This window comes from Gopherus evgoodei, chromosome 3, assembly GCF_007399415.2.
Source record: "Gopherus evgoodei ecotype Sinaloan lineage chromosome 3, rGopEvg1_v1.p, whole genome shotgun sequence".
NCBI lineage: Eukaryota > Metazoa > Chordata > Testudines > Testudinidae > Gopherus > Gopherus evgoodei.
In genome coordinates, this window is record NC_044324.1 from 134,431,039 (window position 1) to 134,456,094 (window position 25,056).

The 25,056-nt window shown below is 38.4% G+C and overlaps 1 protein-coding gene across 4 annotated transcripts in view; it reads left to right on the forward strand.

The window, feature by feature from the left end:
* The window catches only part of PACRG (parkin coregulated), a 465,845-nt gene extending 441,746 nt beyond the window's left edge, over positions 1-24,099 (forward strand). For 2 of the 4 annotated variants that reach the window (XM_030556714.1, XM_030556713.1), the window contains exon 6: positions 23,060-24,096. In XM_030556714.1, the coding sequence (XP_030412574.1) occupies positions 23,060-23,220 (161 nt within the window). In that variant the 3' untranslated portion in view covers positions 23,221-24,096. Of the gene's footprint in view, positions 1-23,059 lie in introns of all 4 variants that reach the window. The other 2 variants (XM_030556715.1, XM_030556712.1) reach the window with 2 other exon arrangements.
* The last annotated feature ends 957 nt before the right edge of the window (positions 24,100-25,056 follow it).

Below are 25,056 nucleotides of genomic sequence, written 5' to 3' on the forward strand. Positions count from 1 at the left end.
CAAGGCAAAGTAGATGTGTCTACACAAATACAGTCTGCTCCTGAGGTCTTCTCCCCCAGTTCATCAACAGATGGCAGGGAAGAGCTCATCCACTGCTTTACATTGACATTAGCCACCTCTAAGGGGTACATGCTTACCATGACCCTTCTTATCACTCACATGAAGAGTCCCATTGGTTTAAAATGTGACTCCTTGCATTTCTAGATGCATCTTAATATGAGTGAGGTATGTAGAATCAGACCAATGAGAATAAATTGTATTTACTATACATATTGCTGCAGGGAGACACATAGCATCAAACTGCGGGCTATTTTCTGCATCCATGGTCTGCCTATCCAAAAAGTTCACTTTTTCTCCTGCACATGAATACCCTTCTTCTCTCTCTGAAGCCAAACTGAATACTACACATTAGCTATTGTAAGGTGTCCCCAAAAAACATTATTCTGCTGCTAAGCCAACAAGCCCTATGTGAATGCTGGATTTCGGATCCACCTCTGTAGATCAGGCCTTGATCTCCATACTCTAAGGCTTCAACTTCCTGCACAGTTTTTTAAGTTTTTCCAAATGCCATTAGGAACATAGAATGCACATTATGACTTCAGAAAATAATGAATTTAATTAGGTTTGATAAGGACTATTGCTTTTATTTTGGTAATTAATAATTAGAGGTAGAACGCTTTGAAAATTCTGAGCAAGGTCTTCAGGGGGTATAAAATGAAGCTGCTTTACACCAGCTGTGGATCTGGCCTTTCATTTGTGAAGAACATTATGAAAGTTTGTTCTTACATTTTTTCAGAGATCTTGTTAGGCGCAAAAGTGGAAAATGCATGTAACTCAAGAAAACAAAACCGAGACACAGATCAGCATACCAATTAGACCCTGCTTCTGAGGTTCTTATTCCATACACTCCATGTTATTGTTGATATGCCCTACAAAAATGTACTAAAATGCAACAGTTAAATAAACAGCCTTCACTTAATTTCAAGCTTTATAATTGACAGTTAATTACACAGTTGTAACCCATATCTTATTACAAATACAAAGTACTATAGACATGCATTTTAAACAGCACATTTTCCTAACTTGCAGCATTTCCCTTTTTTGGAAGCCATTGCAATCAACTGTGATTATAGTAACGACTGCAAAACATTTATTACTTAATGTCAGTTATTTAATTGTAAATATGAAAACAGAGAAACTGTGTAGTTGTCTATTAAGCCAATATATCCCAACAAAAGTATTTCTAGTGTACAGATAGATAGTATTTGAGTGCTTTCTAAAGAATAAATAACCAAAATCACAATAGGCCAGTGGTCTCATGCCATCACTCCTTTTTTTCCCTTTTATAGCTCCTTCTTTCCTCTTCTTTACTGCTTTTAGTTGTGTCTGTGAGAAACTCTCAGTTCAAGAAGGGAGTTTTCTGCTTTGTTACTTGATTTGTGGTCATTGTAATGTCTTCTGGTAGTGAGTTCCAAAACTTTTGTCATGTTTCTAAACTAGCCCTGTCTCCTGCTCTCATGAGCTTCACTCTTGAGTTAATAGTTGAGTTCATAGTTAATGAGAAATGTAGCAACTGAGGGAGATTGTCATCACAGACAGGAAGATGTTCTTTAAACTTCCTAAAGACAATTCCATGAAGGGCTTAGGACTGATGTGCCTTTGGCCTGGAATTTAGTGGGGATCCCATCTAGTGGGGTGGGGAACAATAGGGTGAGGCTGATAATTGCTGAGGATATGGACTACTCTGTTCTGGGATAATTAAAGGTTTTAAAACGTGCTCATAGCTTGGGAAAGTGAGTTGCAATAATCCAGCCTGGAAGTTTCCAAAGTGTGGATCACCATGGTGAAATCATAGTCCAACAAGATATGGCACAGCCTTCTAGCCAGTCTCAGGTTGAAGAAAGCATTTTGCATAACTAGATATTAGAGCATCCTGCAAGCGTAGGCATCCCCCGGCCCCTCACTGACTCCACCCTTGCCCTGCCCCCATTCCAACCCCTTCTACAAAGTCCCCACTCCAACTCTGCCCCCTCCCTGCCCCATTGTACCCCTTCCCCAAATCCCTGCCCCAGCCCAGCCTCTTCCCTGAGCACACCGTGTTCCCCCACTTCCCCCTCCCTCCCAGCGCTTGCCACCGCCAAACAGCTGTTTGGCGGTGGCAAAAGCTGGGAGCTAGGGGAAGAAGCAGTGCACTCAGGGGAGGAGGCAGAGGTGAGCTGGGGCAGGGAGCTGCCAGTGGGTGCAGAGCACCCACCAATTTTTGCTCCAGCCCCAGAGCACCCATGGAGTCAGCGCCTAGGACTGCAACAACTGAGAAATCCAAAGGAATCCTCTGGTTGTAGACTGTTTTAGTTATCTGAGAGTAGACACTCTCCATTTCAGGTGATGGGATGAAACATCCCACTGATGTTATCTCTAACATGCCCAGATTCAGATTCAAGCAATTGTCCTTCATCAAAGTGCTGGTCTGGTCTCAGCCAGTCATTGGGATAGTTGGAAGATATTGCTATTTATGCTAGAGGTAAAGGAGAAGTATATCTGAGTATGACCTGCGTAATATTGGCAATTGAGACCACAACCTGTCATAATTTCTACCATCAGAAATATTCCTATGCATATAACTACTAATATTATTTATCAAAGGGATTTTCCACAATGGCCCTATTTTTAACTGTGGAATTTAAAAGGAAAAAAAATCTACATGGACATCACGTTGGGTCCTTTGGTCTTTCAATATATGGATAGAATTACAGAATTATGAATCACCCAGAAGATCCTTTATCAAGTTGTATTGCTGCCTAGATACCACAGTGATTAAGTAATAGGAAGGAAGGAATCAATGAATGCATAATTGATGTCCAGACCACATTTATAATCTGCATTATGAAACATATTTGAAATGTACATAGTGTTCCACTACTCATTTGTAACATCTAAGTTAACATATATACAACATTTAAAATATCAGCTGACCAAACACTTATCCCCTATTAAGATGCTACCAGTAAGCCTTATGAACAATTTTAAATAAAAAAGCTATATTATGCAGGATTCTGGCATTTGAATTATTTAAAAATACTAGTCTGCCATATATAATATTAGGTGTATTTCTCTTTCCATTTTAACTGACTGTGGGTGGAAAATTGAACATTTGCCTATGGAGTATTTCACCACAATATGTATTTTTGGACAATTCATATTAGTTTTGTTGTCCATATCTATTGCCTCGGATGTGAGCTCATCATTCGGGGGTTTATGAACTCTTCCAGATGAGATGCTGAACCCCCATCTCTTGCAATAAATGTGGATGACAAACTATTGTGAATTGTCTATAAATAATTAATAGGGTGAAATATTCTGATACTATTATGTTTTACATTTTTACACTTCATAAAAATCAAGTTATAAAAAATTCCAGTGGCATAAGCACTCTCAATATTTTAGTTTTTGAAGGTGGAATATTTCTGATATGCTAAAACTAAAATGCAGCCTATCCAATTAAAGCCATTGTTAAATTTAAACCGATTCACTTGCTGTGAACATGCATCCAGAGGCAGGCCAGTGTGAATTAAAACAGCAGAACTATAAACTCTTAAGAAAACTGGTTTATACCAAAACCAATAAGAGCCAGTTTTCTTGCTATAGCAAATATCTGCTTGGTGCAGGAAAGGGTAGGGAAATCATCAGAGTTGGCTGCAGTTTTTTGATTCTCTGCTGGTTCCTCCTCAGCCCAGACATACATTAGACTAGTTAGGGGTTGCTCTAATCTACAACAGCTGGCAGCTGCACCTAAAGGAGTATCTGTGGCTGGGAATAGTCAGAACACTACCCATCCCTGTCCCTACCCTGGGACCTCAGGAAGATACATAGGAGCCAGCACTACCAGCTTTACTTACAGTGGGTAAATGCAGGAAGATTCTGCTCCCTTTAGGCCATATCAGTCAGGCCATGTGAGTCTAATTGTAGTGTTACCAGGTGTTGCTCGGTGTGACCATACAAAAGCTGGGAAGTTGAAACTTTCCCCATGAAAGAAATGTGAATGATTTTACTATATAATTCGTGGTGTTTATTTTTCTTAAACTACATTTGTTAATTTTGTCATTAAGTCTCATCTAGAAGAAATGAGCATGTTCTGCCTTGAACTAATATAAAAAACATTTTATATCACTAGGATAAAGTTAATCTATGTTCCTACTAACATTCCATCCACTAAGAGCAAATGCTTAGCACAGTCACAGAGCTTGGTCCTTCTTCCATTGATCTCAATGCGTTAGCTTCAGTGGACACTGGCCTGAGCTCATAGCTGAGTCCAGCTCTGCACCAGCAGCTCCAATCAGGATTTAACCGTATTCGTTTATTTTTTCTTTTTTCCTTCATTTGTCTTGACTGCAGTTCTACCAAAATCTAATAGACTAACCATTAACTGCCTTGCAGTTTATATTACAGCTTCTTTGAAACTTAGAATTGACAATCTCAGCATTAGAATACCAGAAATTTACAGAAGCGTAGCTGTTTCTCCCACTGGATGAGTGATAATTGTTTTTCTGCTCATTTACATCCAAAAGTAATTAAACTATACAAAAAAAACTATGTACTATAGTCTTGGTGCAGTGTGCGCTGTTTGCAAGTTATGCAGAGATTCCGTGAAAACATTACAGTGGGAGCTGTAGTTCATTTATATTGTCAATTCCTAAAAATTTGCCAGAACGCAACGTTGAAAGAATTAGGTCACACAAAATGTGGCCTAAGGGTTCCTTCTCTCTGTTTTCTTCAGTGGAGCTCTGCAGTTGATGCAATAAAACTGTTCTACATCAATAATTTTTAGAGTTTGTTTCCTGAAAATGCTATTTGGCTTATGGAAAAACACCAAGCTTTTAGTTCAATGGGGAAATTCCTTGACTTTCCTTCTAGATCTGTTTACATAAGTTTAGTGATATTTCAGCACAAATACATGTGTAGTCTAAGTGTTAGCAACATTCTGTTCTTGTAACTATTATCATCTAACTCTTCCTCACATTATGCCTCTTAAACCCAGGTATTAGATATCTAGGTTGTTATCTTAAAAATTAGAAAATGTCTTGCTTTGCTACTGGAGGGTTAAATCACAATCTCCATATAAAATAAGAGCAGCTTAAAAGCTGATTTCCACATCCTACAAATAAAATAAGGGTAATTTAAAAGCTGATTTCCAAAAGATAGCTACTCATCTTTTAGTGTTACTTCTTTCTAAACTCTGTGTGGTATCCAATGGTCAAAAATGTGCCTTTTCTGATTATAATACTAGACATTTGTGACTTTCTTTTATCCAACATCCTGTAAAAGTAAGAAAGAATGAGGGTGTAGTCATTCCTCTTGATTCTAATGAGAAGCTGATTGACAGTATTGGGGAGGTGGGGGTTAAATTCCACTCTCATGTATACACGTGCAAATCCATTGAGTTCTGTGGAGCTTCAATATGACTGAGAGCGATATTTGGCACTATGTTTCCTGATTGCTTAGAATCATAGAATCATAGACAGTTAGGGTTGGAAGAGACCTCAGGAGGTCATCTAGTTCAACCCCTTGCTCAAAGCAGGGCCAACCCCAACTAAATCATCCCAACCAGGCTTTGTCAAGCCGGGCCTTAAAAAGGGTGGAGATTCCACCACCTCCCTAGGTAACACATTCCATTGCTTCGCCACCCTCCTAGTGAAATAGTGTTTCCTAAAATTAGGTGACCAGCTGTCCCGATTTTATAGGCACAGTCCTGATTTTGGGGTCTTTCTCTTATATAGGCTCCTATTACCCCCACCTCCCCCCCATCCTGATTTTTCACATTTGCTGTCTGGACACCCTACCTAATATCGAACCTAAACCTCCCCCACTGCAACTTGAGACTACTGCTCCTTGTTTGGTCATCTGCTATCACCAAGAACAGCCTAGCTCCATCCTCTTTGGAAGGATAGTTGAAGGCTGCTATCAAATCCCCACTCACTCTTCTCTTCTGCAGACTAGTAACCCCAGTTCCCTCAGCCTCTCCTCATAAGTCGTGTGCCCCAGACCCCTAATCATTTTTGTTGCCCTCCGCTGAACTCTCTCCAATTTGTCCACATTCCTTCTGTAGTGGGGGGACTAAAACTGGACACAATACTCGAGGTGTGACCTCACCAGTACTGAATAGAGGGGAATAATCACTTCCCTCCATCTGCTGGCAATGCTCCTACTATTACAGCCCAATATGCCGTTGGCCTTCTTGGCAACAAGGGAATACTGCTGACTCATATCCAGCTTCTCAGCCACTGTAATCCCCAGGTCCCTTTCTAAAGGACTGCTACTTAGCCAGTTGGTCCCCAGCTTGTAGCAGTGCATGGGATTCCTCCTTCCTTAGTGCAGGACTCTGCACTTGTCCTTGTTGAACCTCATCAGATTTCTTTTGGCCCAATCCTCCAATTTGTCTAGTAGCAGAGGGGTAGCCGTGTTAGTCTGGATCTGTAAAAGCAGCAGAGAGTCCTGTGGCATTTTATAGACTAAAAGACATATTGGAGCATAAGCTTTCGTGACATGCATCTGACAAAGTGGTTATTCATCCACGAAAGCTCATGCTCCAAAACGTCTGTTAGTCTATAAGGTGCCACAGGACTCTCTGCTGCTTTTACAATTTGTCTAGGTCACTCTGGACCCTATCCTTACCCTCTAGCTTATCTACCTCTCCCCTCAGTTTAGTGTCATCTGCGACCTTGCTGAGGGTGCAATTCATCCCATCATCCAGATCATTAATGAAGATGTTGAACAAAACCGGCCCTAGACCGACCCCTGGGGCACTCCACTTGATACTGGCTGCCAACTAGACATCAAGCCATTGATCACTGCCCATTGAGTCCGACAATCTAGCCAGCTTTCTATCCAACTTATAGTCCATTCATCCAATCCATACTTCTTTTACTTGCTGGCAAGAATACTATGGGAGACTGTATCAGAAGCTTTGCTAAAGTCAAGATATATCACATCCACTGCTTTCCCCATATCCACATATCTCATCATAGAAGGCAATCTGGTTGGTCAGGCGCAACTTGCCCTTGGTGAATCCATGTTGACTGTTCCTGATCACCTTCCTCTCCTCCGAGTGCTTCAAAATGGATTCCTTGAGGAACTGCTCCATGATTTTGCCGGGGACTGAAGTGAGGCTGACTGATCTGTAGTTCCCTGGGTTCTCTTTCTTCCCTTTTTAAAATATGAGCACTATATTTGCCTTTTTCTAATCATCTGGGAACTCCCCCGATCGCCACGAATTTTCAAAGGTAATGGCCAATGGCTGTGCAATCACATTAACCAACTCCCTCAGCTCCCTTGCATGCATTAGATCTGGACCCATGGACTTGTGCATGTCCAGCTCTTCTAAATAGTCATTAACCTGTTCTTTCACCACTGAGGCTGCTCACCTCCTCCCAATACTCTGTTGCCCAGTGCAGCAGTCTGGGAGATGACCTTGTCTGTGAAGATCGAGGCAAAAAAAGCATTGAGTACTTTAGCTTTTTCCACATCATGTGTCACTAGGTTGCCTCTCCCATTCAGTAAGGATCCCAAACTTTCCCTGACCACCTTCTTGTTGCTAACATACCTTTAGAAACCCTTCTTGTTACCCTTCACATCCCTCGCTAGCTGCAACTTCAGTTGTGCCTTGGCTTTCTTGATTACATCCCTGCATGCTCTAGCAATATTTTTATACTCCTCCTTAGTCATCTGTCCAAATTTCAACTTCTTGTAAGTTTCCTTTCTGAGTTTAAGCTCACCGAAGATTTCACTGTTAAGCCAAGCTGGTCGCCTGTCATATTTGCTATTCTTTCTGGTTTGTTCCTGCACCCTCAATAGGACTTCTTTAAAATACAGCCAGCTCTCCTGGACTCCTTTCCCTGTCATATTAGCCTCCCAAGGGATCTTGCCTATCGGTTCCCTAAGGGAGTCCAAGTCTGCTTTTCTGAAGTCTAGAGTCTGTATTTTGTTATTCTCCTTTCTTCCTTTTGTGATGATCCTGAACTCAACCATGGTCACTGCTGCCTAGTTTGCCACCCACTTCAACTTCCTCTACCAAATCTTGTATGTGATTGCCTTACAGATCTATTTAATTAGGATATTATTAGAAATAAGATAAACACACTCTGGCCCTGATTTTGCAACCTCTTACATATGTGTGTAAGAGGTTGCAAAATTAGAAAGTAATTTTTTCTTTTTTTTTTGGTAGTGTGAGCTTTATATTATTGAGCAACTTGGATTCATTTTTGTAAAGCTGAATTTTCAAAATTTTGCTGATTTTTGCTTTCTGGGGCTTCTAAACATAGTTAAATGTTCTCTCATCATTCGCTCCCTCTCTCTGCCTTGTCATTGAGAGGGCTTTTTTTAGCATATTACAAAGTGAGGATGTTGTAGACAAGGGGGAAAGCTGGATTACATTTGTTCTTCGTTTTCCCTCATGGTCACTCTCTCTCTTTTTTCTTTATATATTTTAAAGGATCTTCTTGTGATTATGTCTTTACTTACATTGGAACCTCTTTGGAGCAGGGACCATCTTTTTGTTATCTCTGTACAATGCCTAGCACAGGGGGGCACTGATTCCTCTTTGGGGCCTTTACATGTTACTCCAGTACTAACAATTTAGAAGAACTATAAGAAGTTCTGCAGGAGTTTTGTCACTTTTATGTTGCTGATTTTGTATAGAAATAAAAACAGCTGTGATTAAATAAAAATAGAAGTAGAACCACCACCCTGATAATTTAAGGCAAAACATTTCAGATTTTGGGATCTAAATGTAGATATATTTAGATACCTAAGTAAACAGCCTCATTTGCTGAGGTGCTGAGCATCTGCAGCTTTCATTTTGTGAGTTGGGGGCAGGGGGAGGCTTAGGAAATGTTTATATCAGCCCACTTATTTAGCTGTCTACAGATGTAGTTAGAGCTTAACTTTAGACACCCAAGTTTGAAAATTTTGGCTCAAATTGACCACATAACAAAGTGGCTTCTCTTCCAGTTCATTAGTAACTTTGACTTTTTATTCTCAAAAATGGATGGAAATGTTTTAATTTTGCCAACATAATATGATATCTTTTCTGGTTTTGTTTCATTTTTGCTGTTTGTTATTGTTTCTAGTAGCACTCACAATGTGCTAGTTGCTGCACAAACACAAAAGAAGGCACAGCCTCTCCCCGAGGGAGCTTACATTCTAAAAGATGAGGATAGCAATGGAAGGTGGGGGGAAGGAAACACCAAACACATCAGATAACAATTTGCCATGTCTTCATAATCAACGTTTATAATACAGCCTTCCCTATAGATAAAGATTTTTAGATAATCCCAAATTAGTTATTTTAGGCATCATATTAAATGTGGGTCTGAAGAGGGAATTGCAAGTATAGGAGGGTGTCATTTTTAAAACTAACAAACTGCTCAGAAAAAGTGCTGGATTTACAACACTAGAAAACAAAGCTTTAGGTTTAGGCACAAAACAGACAGCTGCAATGCAGACTTCCCTATATGGCTTGTCACTGTACATCAGTCCTGGTCTGGAAGGACTCACCTCATTCCTTGGCCTCATAGCTGAGACTACCCACAAGGGTAGGGTGACCAGATAACAAGTGTGAACAGTCGGAATGGGGTGGGAGAGAGTGGAGGGAGGGAAATAGGTGCCTATATAAGGCAAAGCAGGTCTGTCCCTATAAAATCAGGACATCTGGTCACCCTACACAAGGGAGCCTGCCAGACTGTGATCATGGCCCACAAATGCTTCACAGTCCTTCTGCACTGAGCCAGGGGTGCAAAGGATAAATTGCAAATCTTGTAAAAAATCGTGTGTTTTCATTGCCTGCAGAATACCTATTTTAATTTACACAATGTGCCTATCAAAAGTTATAGGTACATATAAAATAAAATTAAACTACATTTTACAAGACAAAGTTAAATCGACACAACGTTTACTGATCGCCCTCAGTCCAGAAACACAGTTGCCAAGGTTAGTAGAGCTCCTTGACTGACATTTTTTAATTAGTATAATGGAAACTCTGTTCCAAATTTATATGGCAAGACTATCATTGAACCGCTCTGTATGTGTAAATCAGAGCCTTCAAGAAATGCCTGTAACAAAGTAACCTCGTGACCATATGACTACATCTTTTGGCATACCATCTTCCTATTTTCCCTCATTGTTTGTTGCTTGCCACTTCCTCTGTCATGTCTGCATTTATACTGTAAACACTTTGGTACAAGGAGTGTCTATTTTATTTGTCAGTAAAGAAGCTAGCATGTTGGATGTTTTATAGATAATAATTAATATTCAGGAAGCATCCTCCATAAATCAGAATTCAGTGACCCAGCCTTTTGGTGATATATGGAGAATTATTTGCAGTTGCTCATCATGTTTACGGGACTTGAGAGAAGCTAGTATAGTGTATCCCTCCCTCTTTAAAATGACTTTCAAAGATTTTCTTCAAAGGCCTCCATGCTACATCAGCTACTGTGGCCCACTATTCCGCAAATCCTCAACAATATTTTCTGAAGTCATGCTTTCTATTAATCACTCCAGAGCCACTGTTTCCAGGGGCACCAATTCAGCACTGCATCCACAGAGCTGGGACACAAGCCTTTAAATGCAAGGCTTCCCTTCTCATAAAACAAACTATAAGATGAAACAGGCATCTGTGGAGAGAGACCGAGAGGGTATTCTGTGAGGGGTCACTTTTCCATCTCTTCCCAGGAGGTTGACTGTACCCAAAGTGAAGCAATGAAGAATAAGCATTTCAGGAAAAGTTTAAGAGGATCTTTCTTTTAAAAGCTCTCCCTCTTGGATGTCTGTAATTTTTCTCTTCCAAGCTTGTCATCTTCCTCTTTTAAACTAGACTGTGATATCACATATTTACAAAAACCTAACTGTTCGTGGAAATGGTTGTTTCATTGGTTCTAATGTAAAATTAAATACAGTCCAAGCATATGGATGCTCAAAGATCATCAGGGGGCAAGGAGGCATGTTTTTAGTCACCAAAGTAGATTTTCTTCACAGTGTTTTACTTTAATTCTTGATTATAGTATAAGAAAATGTAAAGACAAATATTCAACCAGACAGCACACTACAATGCTAGTTAACTGTTTTCCTGGCTGTTTGTAACAAATCTCTAGACTAGTCAAGTTGACTTGGAGCATCCAGCAATATCTCTCTCTTTTCTCGCTTGTCTCCCCCACCTGTGCACATATGTATAAATTCATCTTCAGCTTCAGTCAACAGATTCAAGGTTCTCTGAGGATCAGAGGTGGAAGGCATAGAAGCTGAGAACAATGAATCAGAGGTTAAAATTGTAAAGACAAATTTAATAAGCTTGTAGTAGTATTTATAGAGAACATAAAGGGGTCATATTCTGTCCTGTTCTGTGTGGATGTGCTGAGGGTTGCATAGAGAGCCTCTGACCCCATGTCCCTCAACCCTAGCACAGTAGTATGTCAGGATACATGGCTAGAACTCAAGAACACATGAGGTGGGCGATTTCCCTTCTATGCTAATTGGTCTGCCCCTGTACTCCCAAGAAGACATGGTTTAGACGCCCAGACTACGCATCATATGCTAGTTGGGAGTGCATACTGGTCCCTTTTAATAGGGTGACCAGATGTCCCATTTTTATAGGGACAGTCCCATTTTTTGGGACTTTTTCTTATATCAGGGCCTATTATCCCCCACCCCTTGTCTCATTTTTTCACAGTTGCTGTCTAATCACCCTACCTTTTAAGGCCTGGCAGTGTATAGCCCAGCTCTCCCCAGCATCCACCCTAAGGCCTGGTCTACACTGGGTGGGGAGGTGGGGAGATTTATCTAAGTTATGCAACTTCAGCTATGTGAATAACGTAGCTGAAGTCAACATACTTAGATCGACTTACCACAGTGTCTTCACTGAGGTAGGTCGACTGCTGATGCTCCCCCATCGACTCTGCCTACACTTCTTGCTCCGGTGGAGTACTGGAGTCGATGGGAGAGTGCTCGGTGGTCAGTTTATCATGTCTTCACTAGATGTGATAAATAGACTACCGCTGGATCGATTGCTCCGGAGGTAAGTGTAGATATGCCCTAAATCATTCTGCCCTGCTTCTGGAGGATGGCTCTGATAACCACTGCACAGCTAGGACTACTTTACTTCCTGCCTTCCCAGAACATCTGCAGCAGGTAAAGACAGAAGTTAAACTGAGAAGCAAAGTTCACATCCAGATTTGATTTTTCCCAAGTTTGGGGCTGTTCCGATCCAGAGTTTGGTTTTAGATCAGCCTTTAGACAAAAATATATACAATAAATATATTAAGTACAAGAGTGCCAGGAATATTTCACTTCTAAGTCACTTCTAAGTCACTGGGTCAGGTTTTGCTTGCTGTTGCAACCATGCAACTCCCTAGACTTCAGTAAAGAACGACAGATCTAAAGGAAGAGGGATTTGCCCCCCTGTGTCTCATATGCCCTCTTCAAAAGAAAAGCAGTGGAGTTTTTCTTCTGTGTACATTACATTCATTGGATGTGGAAAACAAATATGACTATAGGGGACAATATGCTTGTGGATTATTCCAGTTCTACAAATATAAAAATTGTCTCAAATAGTAGTACTAGACATTTCTAATATACTTGCCAACAACAGAATAATAGCATAGATACAGTAAAGCAAACTTCCTTCTTTATTCCCTCTCCTGTAAATATATTTTACTATTGCTTTTTACAAAAATACTGTTTTAAATGGGGAGGGAGATAATGAGATCATTTTTGGAAGAACAATACTATTATCTTAAAATAATGAACAAAAAGAATAATACAATAGTTAACAAAATAAATAGGAAAATGATTGCTTATTTGAAAACATTTTTCCTCTTAAAACGTTGGAAAGTGTATTAACAATAACAATCTCTCAGAAAAAAAGTTAGCAATTTCTGATCTTATGGTTTTATGTAAAACCAGCTTTATTTATTTATATATTTATTTATCAGATTATACACAATTGCACTAGAGTTTTAGAAACATTAAATGTCTTAACATTACATTGTAGTCCCTATGGAAAAATTTTAGGAGCACAGTTTTGAAAACACATTGTACAAAGTATCATGCCATCACAAAAATGACAAAATAAGAGATGATTTTATATTAAGTAGCAAAGGAACTAATCACAAAAAGGCTTGCATAAGTATCCAGAGAAAAACATTTTCTCTGTGTTGCCACATTATATGTCTAATTCTGCTCTCTTTGGTCCAAACCTAGAGCCCAGTGCCTGATTTAAGTGGTAGTACCAAGCTCTTGATAGATTGGGGTGACGGGGGGAGGGATGGAATCCTACATAAGGGACATAGTCTATTCTCTATCTTTGTACAAAACTCCCATTGTTATGAATGGTAGCTCTGTTGTTGCTTGAGGTTATGAGGTGATTATTTCCTAGATATGTAGAGCTGGCCCAGAGACCATAATGAACATGTCATTTGGTCTTCTCCACAGAATAATGGGATAACCCTGCTTCTAAACTTCAATCTCTAGTGCCATTACCAACAACCACAATCTAGTTCTCAGCTTTTCAGACTCAGAGAGGTTCTTATTGTAGATCCAAAGTGGCAGACAGTTCCAGAGCTGGGACTCCCATAACAAACCACCTATCTCAGCTCCTGCAGCACCTTTAGCACAGCTTTGCTTTGCTGAAGAACACACATGTTTTCTAGTTCTGCCTTTTTAAGTTTTTGTTCATGATGGATATGACCATGTTTTTCTTTGTGTACAAAAGCTAAAATAAAGTCAATAAAGACAAAAAAAACCAAAAACCTTTGATTAGCAGCTGGGTAGAGTGGATTTACTTCACATTATGGTAGTAGCCCCACACATAACTGCTCACTATGGAATACAAGCATATCACTATTTAGCACGATTACATATCAAAGTGCAGTCTCTTCAAGCATTATTTCATACAGCCTGCTTCCCCTTCAAAAATCTGAACTGCCACACAAACTAGAAGTCAATTTCTTACAAACTCAGGGACTGACTTTATTTTATTTATTGATTTATTTAGCATCTATAGCTTTTTTCATGGAAGAGACATTTGTGGACATGAAGATAATAAAAGTACTGTAATCCCAAGGATCAATTAATCATGCTAGGTCTCATTCTTTCCTGCATATACATGTGATATCTTTTAGGAAAATCTTCTATCACAACTATATTGTAAGAGGTTCTTCGTGGCAGATCCCCGATCTATACACTATGAATTTCACCAGTCATAGAATATAAATTTAATACAACCAAGATTTATCACTTCCCTTTGTGTCTGCTGGGGAATGTTCTCCATACTACCCCTTTCAGAAAGTTACATTGTTAGTGGCTAATAAATCAGTGTGGAGGGTGAATGAGTGAGATTCAGGTATTCATTCCAAATCCACCTTTCACAATCTTCCTCAACAACAAGGCGATGCTGCACTCTCACTCCAAATTTCTTCCCAAAGGGACTTCACAATTTCACCTTAATCAGTGTATTAACCTCATCTTGTTTCCAAAAATCTCATGACTTGTCTGAGGACGCAATATTGCACTAACTGAACATTTAGTGAACTCTGACCCGTCTGGGTAGGGTAAAGCCTTTTCAGAGATCTCCTTTGATTTATTCATTGCTTTTGAGGGGAAGTCTGAAGGGAAAACCATTTCTAACTAGAGCATATTCTGAATTCAGAGACACTAGAACCATACATAGGTCCATAACTAGGTATCCTTAGAGTTTATTCTATGAGAAGAAAGTCATCTTCTGCAGCATGTTTAAAAGCCTGCCTGTTTCTGTAAAGCTACTATGAGGAGCTCAACTCTCAGTTTTAGTCAACATTGTTCTGTCAGTACTGGTGCTAAAACAGATGCTCATTTGGAGAGTTCAGTCTTTATTGAACTAAGTGCTCCTCTGGCTTCCTGGGTCTGTTACTGCTGGTAAGTTCCAAAAGAGTGGGGACATCATCTCAAAGAAGAAATGAAGGTAACTCATCTATTACTGGAGTTCTGAGTGTTTCTTCCTTTGCTTCTCCCCAGCTATTCACCTTCCTGCAAGTTCTTTCAGAGAGACTTTTGCAAAGCAAAAATAACTGGGGAGGGGTCAGTTTGAAACAAGTATTCTTATAGCCTCAGTCAAAACATTTGGTTCTGGATAAGGTGTGTGGGTGCTGCCCCTGGCGTTACAGCTCTCAAAAGGTTTCAGCATTCACAGTACAAAAATGGTGCATCTGCAGAGACAGTTTACTCAGAGAAGGCTAATGACAAGTGAATAACCTTCCATCTTTTAGCTGCATCACATCTTCCATTGTAAATAAAGACTGCAGCATTATGTGTCAGTTTATTGTAAAGTTGGCTTACTGCCAATAATGTAAAACATATACATACTTCATTTTGTTTGAAGAGCTGCCACCAATTCAAATGGAAGCTTTCTCTGCTGAAAAATGCATGTTTATTAACTGACTTTTGGTGAGCATTCCTTTATTGTGACTATCATACTGTTGTTCATAAAAAGGAATGCAAATTCAACCCTTGGGAGGGTCAGACACTTCTAACCTTCATGTACATTGGTTCAGGTGACAAAGTTTGCTTAGTTCTGTTTAAAAGAGATATCAGTATAAAGAATGAAATATTTTTTGCTTTAGAGGTCAGGGTTAAGGTTATTGCTATGGATTTTTAAGAAGCTCATATTGCAGCTGTCTGCACTGTATACCTAGCTTGAGAATAAATAAGCACACTTAAGTTTCCTGAGCTGCCAGTCCTCTAATTGTCAAAAGTACAAGTGTTCAAGCCTAGTTGTGTACATACACAAAATACCTCTTGGAGAAGCTGCACATCTCTCCACCTCATCTCCTTCTCTATCTTTAAGCACCCTTCATTGTCCTAAAGTTTCCATTTAAGTCCACTTCTTTAGGGAACAGTAAAAAAGAGATAAACGGGCAATTTTAGGCATTCTTCATTTTTGGGTTTCTTCTTCTTCCTCTTTAGGTTTCTTCATTTTTGTCACAGGACTCAGACTAATGTTCATAGAACAATTTAGTTCTTTAACATCTTTTTCTACGGTTACATTGTAATGACTGGGCCCACTTCTGCAGTCAGTGAAGTTCCAAATCTCTCACTGAAGTCAGTGGCTTTTAATCGTGCAAGTTATGCAAGATTGGGCCCTTAAACTTTACATTCATTTTTGTAAAGAAGATTAAACATATTCCATAATAGATAGTGACAGGTATACAAACATAGCCTAACATTCTATTAATACTAAGTCATGAATCACTGAACTTTCCACTCATACAGTCCTGGGACCCTGCTCCTTTCAGCATTTTGCATACATGAACAAAAGCTTTCCTAAAGAAGGGACATATTATGGGGCGTCTATGTCTATATGTTTATACATTGTTTTCATGAATTTTGCATTAATTGAGCTCCAATTGGAACAGAAGTTAGCATCAAAAAATATGCAAATGTATTTTCAGCTCATGGCTAGCAAATCCATTCCCATTTTGCACACACAAACACTTTTTCTCTACAAACAAAAGATACTTTGTACAAGCTCGGTTGTATCCAAAATAATTGGGAAAACATCTGATCTGCCCAAATGGTGCAACCTTTTTTGCACTTTAAGCACGATTTGTGACCTAATTTATTATTTTGCAACAGTAAACAGTGCATCAAGGCCACTGAGGTTTCTGCTTCATGCTTCTGTCCCCTGTCGTGCATGCTGTTTATCTAAGATTATTTAGCACTGCTTTGTTATGATATTGATCACTAGTACAAACATGGGCAGACTTCAAAGTTAAAGTTTATTAGAGAAATGTAAGTACTTAAAAAGATAAATAATTTTAGAAATATCTTTTTCCCCTTTATTGGTTGACTATGTTTGCTAATAACATTTGTCAGAAAATCTGTGATTTGGTTTTCATTTTAGTGTCTCAATAAAAAAAAAAAAAGCTGGACTTAGAATGGATTGCATCTGATGTTGCTAATGTTTCCTGGAAATGGAAAACTGTGATAACAGCTGCTATCTTGGCTCATTTTCAAAAAAAAAAGAAAGATTTTTTTAACAGCAGCAATTTACAAGTAGTTAAAACTATTTCCAATGGGCTTGTATCTTTACTAAAAACATAAGTCAGTCAAATGTTTCCTTTCCAATCAGATTACTACTTCTATTCTTTCACCAAGCATTAACTATCAGAATTGTTTTTAGCCAAACAATACATTTATTCTAAAAATAAATGTTAATTTATGAAGTAAACTAAAATGTAGCCATGTATGGAAGACAACACAAAATATAGGTTCTTTCTATTATTAAAGCAAAAAAACGAGGGTAAGAATTAAGAAGGTATCAGCAGATACAATACTTAAAGAAATCATATCAAGTAAATTTGGACCCAAAATAAAGGTTTTGTTAAAATACATTTTAGAGGAATAGAAAACGTTTCCATGGGTATGTATGTTTTTGGCGTTTGTTTAATTGCAAACATATCTGGTTTCTCCTTAGATTTAAACTTTCCCTTGCCGTGGTTGTAACTAAAGACTGTAGCATTGTAGAAGATAAATGATTGGCCTCAATGGTGAAAAGTAAATTAGGCAACCAAGTTTTGCCTTTGGATATGCAACTAAAGCTCCTGGTGAAGTCAGTGGGAGTTCGGTGCATATTCAAGGGTAGAGTTTGGCCCCACAGCTTTGCGAAATACTTTCAGCTTGAATAATTAAAAGGTGTTTTTAAAACAAGAAAAGCAGAATGTTAAAAAAATTAACATGTTGGTGTCCCTTTTTGTGGTCTCAGCAAAATAATGATAAAAACAATCATACTTTTTTTTTTTTTAATTTACAGGTAAAATTTGTGCCTGATCATTTGATATATGCAGTCGGTTTCAAAATTACTCAGTTTATGCAGTGGAGACTATTGTCAGTATGCTAAAGGAATTGTTTATTGCTGTCATGCACAAATATAGATTTTATTTATTTGGTGTATGCAATTCAGTTTAGCCAAGCCACAGTGTTCCTGTCAATGATGTTCAAGGCATGAAGACCTCCAGGAAGTTGAGTAATTTTGCAGTCCTCAATAATAGGTGTTATGGTTTATGACTTTCCACACTGACATAGTGGCCTGTTGCTAAAATGCCACTGAAATTCTGCTGCAGCACAAATTCCGTGTCCGGTGTGAAACTGGTTCAGCAGGGTCCATTGCCTTCACAGTAAATCAAACCCAAGTTTGACAATGAGTGGGGGTCCGAGACAAGATAATTATTTCTCTCTTTCTCTGAGGACCGTGAAGCTCGCCACATGTCCTCTACTGTAAGTCCCTCACTCAGTAAAACTTACCCGCAATGGGCGATGTGAGGGCAGATGACCATGTGGTGGATTAAACAAGTGTTTGTTTAATGGTAGCTGTGACATATCACGCAATTTCATCACAAGCTTTGCTGCGTTTTCCTCTCTGTGAACACTGGGCGGAGCAATATTGCAGAATATTGAATAGAGATAATACTTCTTGATATGAAGTTTCTAAGGCATATTAAATAGACTGTATCCAGCTACACAATGACGATGATTTAAAACAGTCCAGGCCACAAGGTGAAGCAAAGGAGTAGTTTAGAATTGCATCCTCTTTGTCGCATTTGAGATGGCAATGAGGATTGACACCAACTGGTAAAGGGAAGTAGAGTTTTGGCAAAAGGATGCAAAATTAATTTCCTTGTGTCTCAGTTTCTTCAAATGAAAAAAGGGAAGCATGATACTTAGCCTCCACAGTAAAGTGCGTTGAGATCTATGAATGAAAACCATTACATAAGAGCTATGTATTATTGTTATTATTTACTATTGTTCAAAAATGTCTGCTGCAATCAGAATATCCCAGAATTCAATTTTTTAATCCTTTTTTTGTGCAGTAGAAATGAAATAGTTGAACGGTCTTTGACTACAGTCTCACATCTCTGTTATTTAAAAAAAAAAGTTTAAGTTCAGAGTAAAGGGCCTGCTTCAAAGTCTTTTCAGCTGTCTGCTTGAATCTCATTCTTTTCAACAAGACCTGAGCAGATCTGAAGAATTTAAAATCTTGGGAAGTTCTAATATTCCAAATGCTCTGACTTTTCTACCTTTATGGTTGTACAGCCATTCCAGTTTTAATTCATGTCATCCATGAAGTAGGACCTTGGAAACAGTCATTGTCAATGGCAAGCTTTATTACCATTGATTTACATAGAGGTGCTTCAGCACATCCAGCTGATTAAAACACCTTGAATAGAAGGAGACCAGGTCTGCCTAAAAGAGAGCACTAATAAACTAAAAGGATTTTTAGTACACTTTAAGATTCTAAAGAACTCCCAGAGATAAAAGTAGATCAGATTGAATCTTACAAATTGGTTCCCCTCAGGACATGGCGACTAGCCTCATATACTCAATCCTTAACACTTTAAGAGATTTTTTGCTTTTCTTTCTTTAATATGTCACAATTTTAATATTTGTATTTGTAATACTAACTCTCCAAAACTTAAAATTGAGCTGAAATTAAATAAACTGGAAAACAAACAAAGGAATAGGATACTAATCATGAAAAGAAACATGTCTAGTCTGAAATACATTTTAAAGCAAACTTCACATCCTCCCTTCACTCTCCTCCCTAGACCTGTACTGAGGCCTTCAGAGCTCTGTGTTTCCCCTGCTACGGCAGATGGCATCACTAGAGCAGTGTAAGGAATGCCACTCCTGCATATCTTTGTTCTAGTGATTTCATCAACTAAAGCAGGTCTTGACAGGTAAAAAGCCTTTCAGTTCACCTTTGAGTATTATATACTGTTGTACAGAGCTTAGGAGGCAGAGAAACTATTTTTTTTGATCCAGGAAAGAAATTAAAAAATATTTTTCCAATTCCAGTCCTCTAGACCTGAAATCTTAGTATTCCTTCAATATGCATGTTCTAGACAAGTAGAATCTGCCAGACATTTTGCTTTGACATCATAGTATGACAAACATGCTTTCTAACATTTTCTTTTTGTTGATTACTGTTGCAAAGGACAGCTTCTTAAAAAGCATGAATCAGATCCATGTTCACACATTGCAAATGCAGCATTTCTGTGGCTGACAACATGGGCTCCATATACAAGCTAACAGTGAAATAAAGTTAAACCGGAGAAGGGCATGGTGAGACCGCTGTAATTCGGTAGCAATTTTTTTCCAAGTACTCATCATTATTATGACTAGATATTTAGCCTTAGGTGTGCTGAGGAAATCAGTCTGTCTCATCCATCTAGTGTTGACAAATGCTGGGGTGGATATTGTCCTGTTAGGTTAATCATTACTTTATTTGTCTGAAAGATTTGCTAATTCCTATAGCTATGTAGGATGGCTATTGTGGGACTTAGCAGATGACTTCAATGCTGCAATAACCTTTTTGGTATAGTCATTTGTACGCTGTGTCTTGAAATTAGAGTGGACAATGACTCTCTTGAGGATATGAACCTTACACAGGTTGTGCATCTCTGATGAAATTTTTTTGTAATGATAGTCTGCACATCGCTACAGCCATCCCGTGCATACTGTTTCCCTTATCATTGTCTAAGCCTATCAGGTACCTTTTAATCAAACCTCCAAGCTGTTTAATCTAGGAAATATTTTACATGTCTTGTCCCAGTATTGAATGCTTCTACAAATTCTTCTGCACAGGAATCAGCTAAGACATACATCCTGCCCCCACCACAACTGAGGTGCATAGTCATCCTCCGGAGACCTAATCCAGATCTCCCACTTTGTGATAGATCACTGTTACTTCAATATTATGGCATTTGGAATGGACTTTTTTAAGACATATGAAAGCTGTTTAAGATCGTTATCAGAGAACATGTAGGATTAAAAATTACAGATTTTAGCAAACAATTTGAAAATCAATAATTCCTTTATTTATCTGCCAAGAGATAAGTTCAGGGTTCAGGGCTTTCCTTGCTGCAGCACAATCACAAATACCTTCAGGCACTGTCAAAAATGTTGGCAGTACAGTTCTCTTCATGGATGAAGTGCTACCATCAATCTAAGGCCTTTTTTGTTTGATAAAAGCATATTTAACCAAAACACCATTTGATTTGTAATGCTTTCTTTTTTTCTTTTTCTTTCTTTCTTACCATTGTTGATTGACAACCTTTTTGTGTAAATTAAAATGATCTGCTGCAATACCAGCTTGCTGTCTTCTACATGATGGTATAGTCCATTATTTCTAACATCATAGCCATTTCCATAGTAGTGGTGTCACAAATATGTTCTGAAATCACTAATGTAATCAGACAGAGAAGTGATTTTTTTTTAAAAGGGAGCCATCATAATATCTTTCAGATGAGAATACCTGTCTTTACATACTATAATTTTATATAACATTTTGCAAATAAATAAATAAAGCATAAGAGTTTACAAGGTTGATAAATTGTTATACATATAACTGTAACAAAGTGTTAGCAGTTCTCTAGGATCAAATTTCTACCATTAAGATGATTTTTCACGTAATTGTTCAGCTGATCTCTGTATGTGTACAGGGCTGCAAAATTTTTACTGGTTTCTTTCTGTAAGAACTACAGAAATCCAGAATCCAAATCTAACTCTGGGAGTCATTTGGGCCCAAATCCAGAAAAACACTTAAGCATGAATGATGCTTAAATTTTAAATATGTGAGTAGTCCTATTGAATTAATGTGACTTAATTGAATTAACTAACTAAGCATGTGGCTAAGTGCTTTGCTGGATTGGGGCCTTGTAGATCTGCACTCTAAAGAACAGGCACTGCAGATACGGCAGCAGTAAAACCTGGCCCACCCTTTTAATGTGCCTTAGTCCTGACCAGAAAGGAACCATTGTCTCTAGCAATGAGAAGTTGTTTCTGTGTCCTTGATAATCGTATCCTTGGCCTGTCTGCTAAGCCTGTCAACAAAATGGCCAGATAATATTATTTGAGATGCTGAATTTTATGACGTAGATACTTGTCCACTAATAATTGGAGTGAGGCCACTAACTAATTTCCCATGGACCACCAAACAAGCATCAGATAGTAACCTCTCCCAGTGACTGTGTGTCCTGGCTGGACTAGAGCCATCAACAATTCCCTAAGCCATCCAGTGTCCTTAACAAATTATTGTTGATGTACGTTTTGGAGAATATTCATGCTGAGAGAGTCTGATCTTTGGAGATTTTGAAGTGCTGTTTTCTGGCAAATTGTAACACATTTTTCCCCGTTAAATCTCTCTTAAAATCCCTGGGAGCAGAATTATCTATCACTGTTTTGCATTTTTAAAACTTTTGTGCAGCAGTTTACTCCGGGCTCTTTATATTAGCTAATATGCTGTTTGTGCACAAATAAACATCACAGCCAGTTCTCAATCTGCTCCATGTTAAAGAAGGCTGCGACAGTTGTTGTTCTGTCTAGGGGCTAGAATAATTTGTCCTCTTGTCATTAACTTAATTTAACCCATTTTTCAGGGAGTAAAAGTAGATTGAGTGGTGTGTTGTGCTCCAAATATATCTCTTTGGCCAAGTGACACCCCCTCTTTGAGCTCCACAATCTGAAACACTGTAGGCATGTGGATCTGGTGTTTAGCATGGAATAATCCCAAAAAAGCATCCCACTAAGGATTTCATACCACAACAGACCCTAGCTTTTCAGAGATAAGCATTTATATATCTGGTGATTTAGTTTTGTCCCAACTATCACTATGAAATGAAGCAGTAATGGTCTTAAGATGTTACTGACCAGCTATGGGACTGTCTCTAGAGACAAAGCCTGTGGATGTTAATAAAATTTGTTTTCTGCATTTTAAAAATCCAGAATAATATTCTAGATACTAAGATAATGGGCATATTACAAATATATTTTAGACCATATTGACAACTTCAGTGGAAAGAGGATGGATGATGAATGGATAGATAGAATTTCATATATTTAAATCCTGCAACTTTATGTGACAGGATAAAGATTGCAGTGAAGTTATTGAGATTGACCAGCAATTCTATTTAGCTATGTCATGTTTTCAGAAAGCTACAAGGAAAACTCTAACATAATGCTGTATTTTGTTTTTATTAACCAGTGAATTCAGGAGACGGTATTGACTACAGCCAGCAGAAGCGTGAAAATATTGGAGATTTGATTCAAGAAACACTGGAAGCCTTTGAGCGCTATGGTGGAGAAGACGCTTATATAAACATTAAATACATGGTCCCTACCTATCAATCGTGCTTGTTAAACTAACAGATAAGACAGTTGTGTCAACAGGGATGATTCCATTTGTATTCTCAAAGGCTATATCCAATTCTGTATAATATCTTGTTGTTTGTGCTTTCTTCCTCTACAGCTGCTAAAGTAGTGGCTTCTGGACCATTAAACTGCTAGCACTATTGTGAACAAGTCTTTCCAATACATAAATAGTGCCTGTTCCTTAGATTACAATGGTGTACTGTGCTTATTTGTTCTATGAAAGAATTACTTCTTTATAACAGAGCTGACTGGAGCAGAAGTCAGAGTTAAACCTTCAGTTGTGTAGACAATAAAACATAATTTTCATACACAATTCAGCAATTACTGTTCTGTGTCTGCTTGCCGTGGGGGTGATGTCAGGGGTTGTAACAAGAAGAGTTTATGCTGACTGCTTAATAGGTGTTTGTGATGGAAACGAAAGTTCAGCAATGCCTCTCCAGCAGCTGTTGAAAATTACGTGCTCTGATATACAATAAAACTGTTGAATGTATATACCAATTACAGTAGGAAACTTTATACAGTCCATTATAAAGCTCTGTGATAAAAATTAATTAATGTTTCTTCCTCACTCATGATATGGGTTTCCAGGTGTTTCCCTTTTTATGTAGTTTGGGTTCTTATTTAGGAAAATATGTGAGAGTAGTTTTAAAAAATTTATCAGCTGGGGTAAGGTGAATATGTATTATACAATCCCAAAACAAAGTGCTATATTAAGCAACCACTGCATAGTTGTGTATGTAGAAAGGACACTAGTATTCTTTATAGCTCTTAAAATCTTTTTTAAATTGTTTATAGTTTATAATTGTTTGTAAGTTTCCCCACTAAATAAGTTGTTGTCACCGGTGCATCCCCATAGCAGGTTGTTTTCATAGCCTTGCATGTAAGTGAGGCTTTTGGAATTGATTTTATTAATTTAAATACATATATATAAAGTACACCAATAAAGAATTACATGAACTTTAGTATTGCCACATCCACTCATTCAAAAATCATGAGGTAGTTTTTGTTGCTGTTTTTGGTTGGGGGGAGCATTAATTACAAATTTTGGGCTCATTGTGTTTGTCTTCTCCTTTCTGATCTTTTAGGCTGCACCTGGGTCACATTTTCAAGCTTGTCTATGTAAACATGAGGGCTAGAAACTTACTTTTTTAATGAAAGCTGAGATCCTCATGAATCCGGGTGATTGGGCTTTTGGAAAAACAGCTATCACTAGACTCATGACAATACCATGGAAGCTGGGAACACAGGAACTTTAAAAATTAAACCATTTTGGAAAATCATTTTAGTAAGGTAAATCAAACTGTGGGGCTGCCAACCCTGACAAATGTACCTTTAAGCATGACAGGCAGTGTGTTTCTGGGCAATTATAGCATAACTCAAAGTGCTTTATAAAGCACAAAACCAAAGGCCAAGTGATTTAAAGCACTTCAGTAATGGTATGACCTTCAAATACACTCCCTAGTTGGTTTACTGCTATCAGGAGATGGTATTTATACATAAAAATGGAAAACTGAGCTCCTGCATTCACCAGTTCATATAGCTGCAGCACTGACATACAGATAGCCTAGCGACAATTTCTAATTGAATATAATTATCAAACAGCCTCAGCCAGATCCTCAGCTGCTGTAAATAAGCACAGCTTCAGTGAGGCCAGTTAGCAACATGGATTTAGACCAGGTCAACAGTAAAGTTTTTTTTATTTCAAGTTTATTGCCAATTAGCTCAAAGGAGGTAAAAGTTGTAAAGGCTGGTGTGGACACTAGGCTGCAAGGTAAACCACAGTCCCTTTGTATTCTGGAACAAACATTTGGGGAGTGTCCAGATTACCTT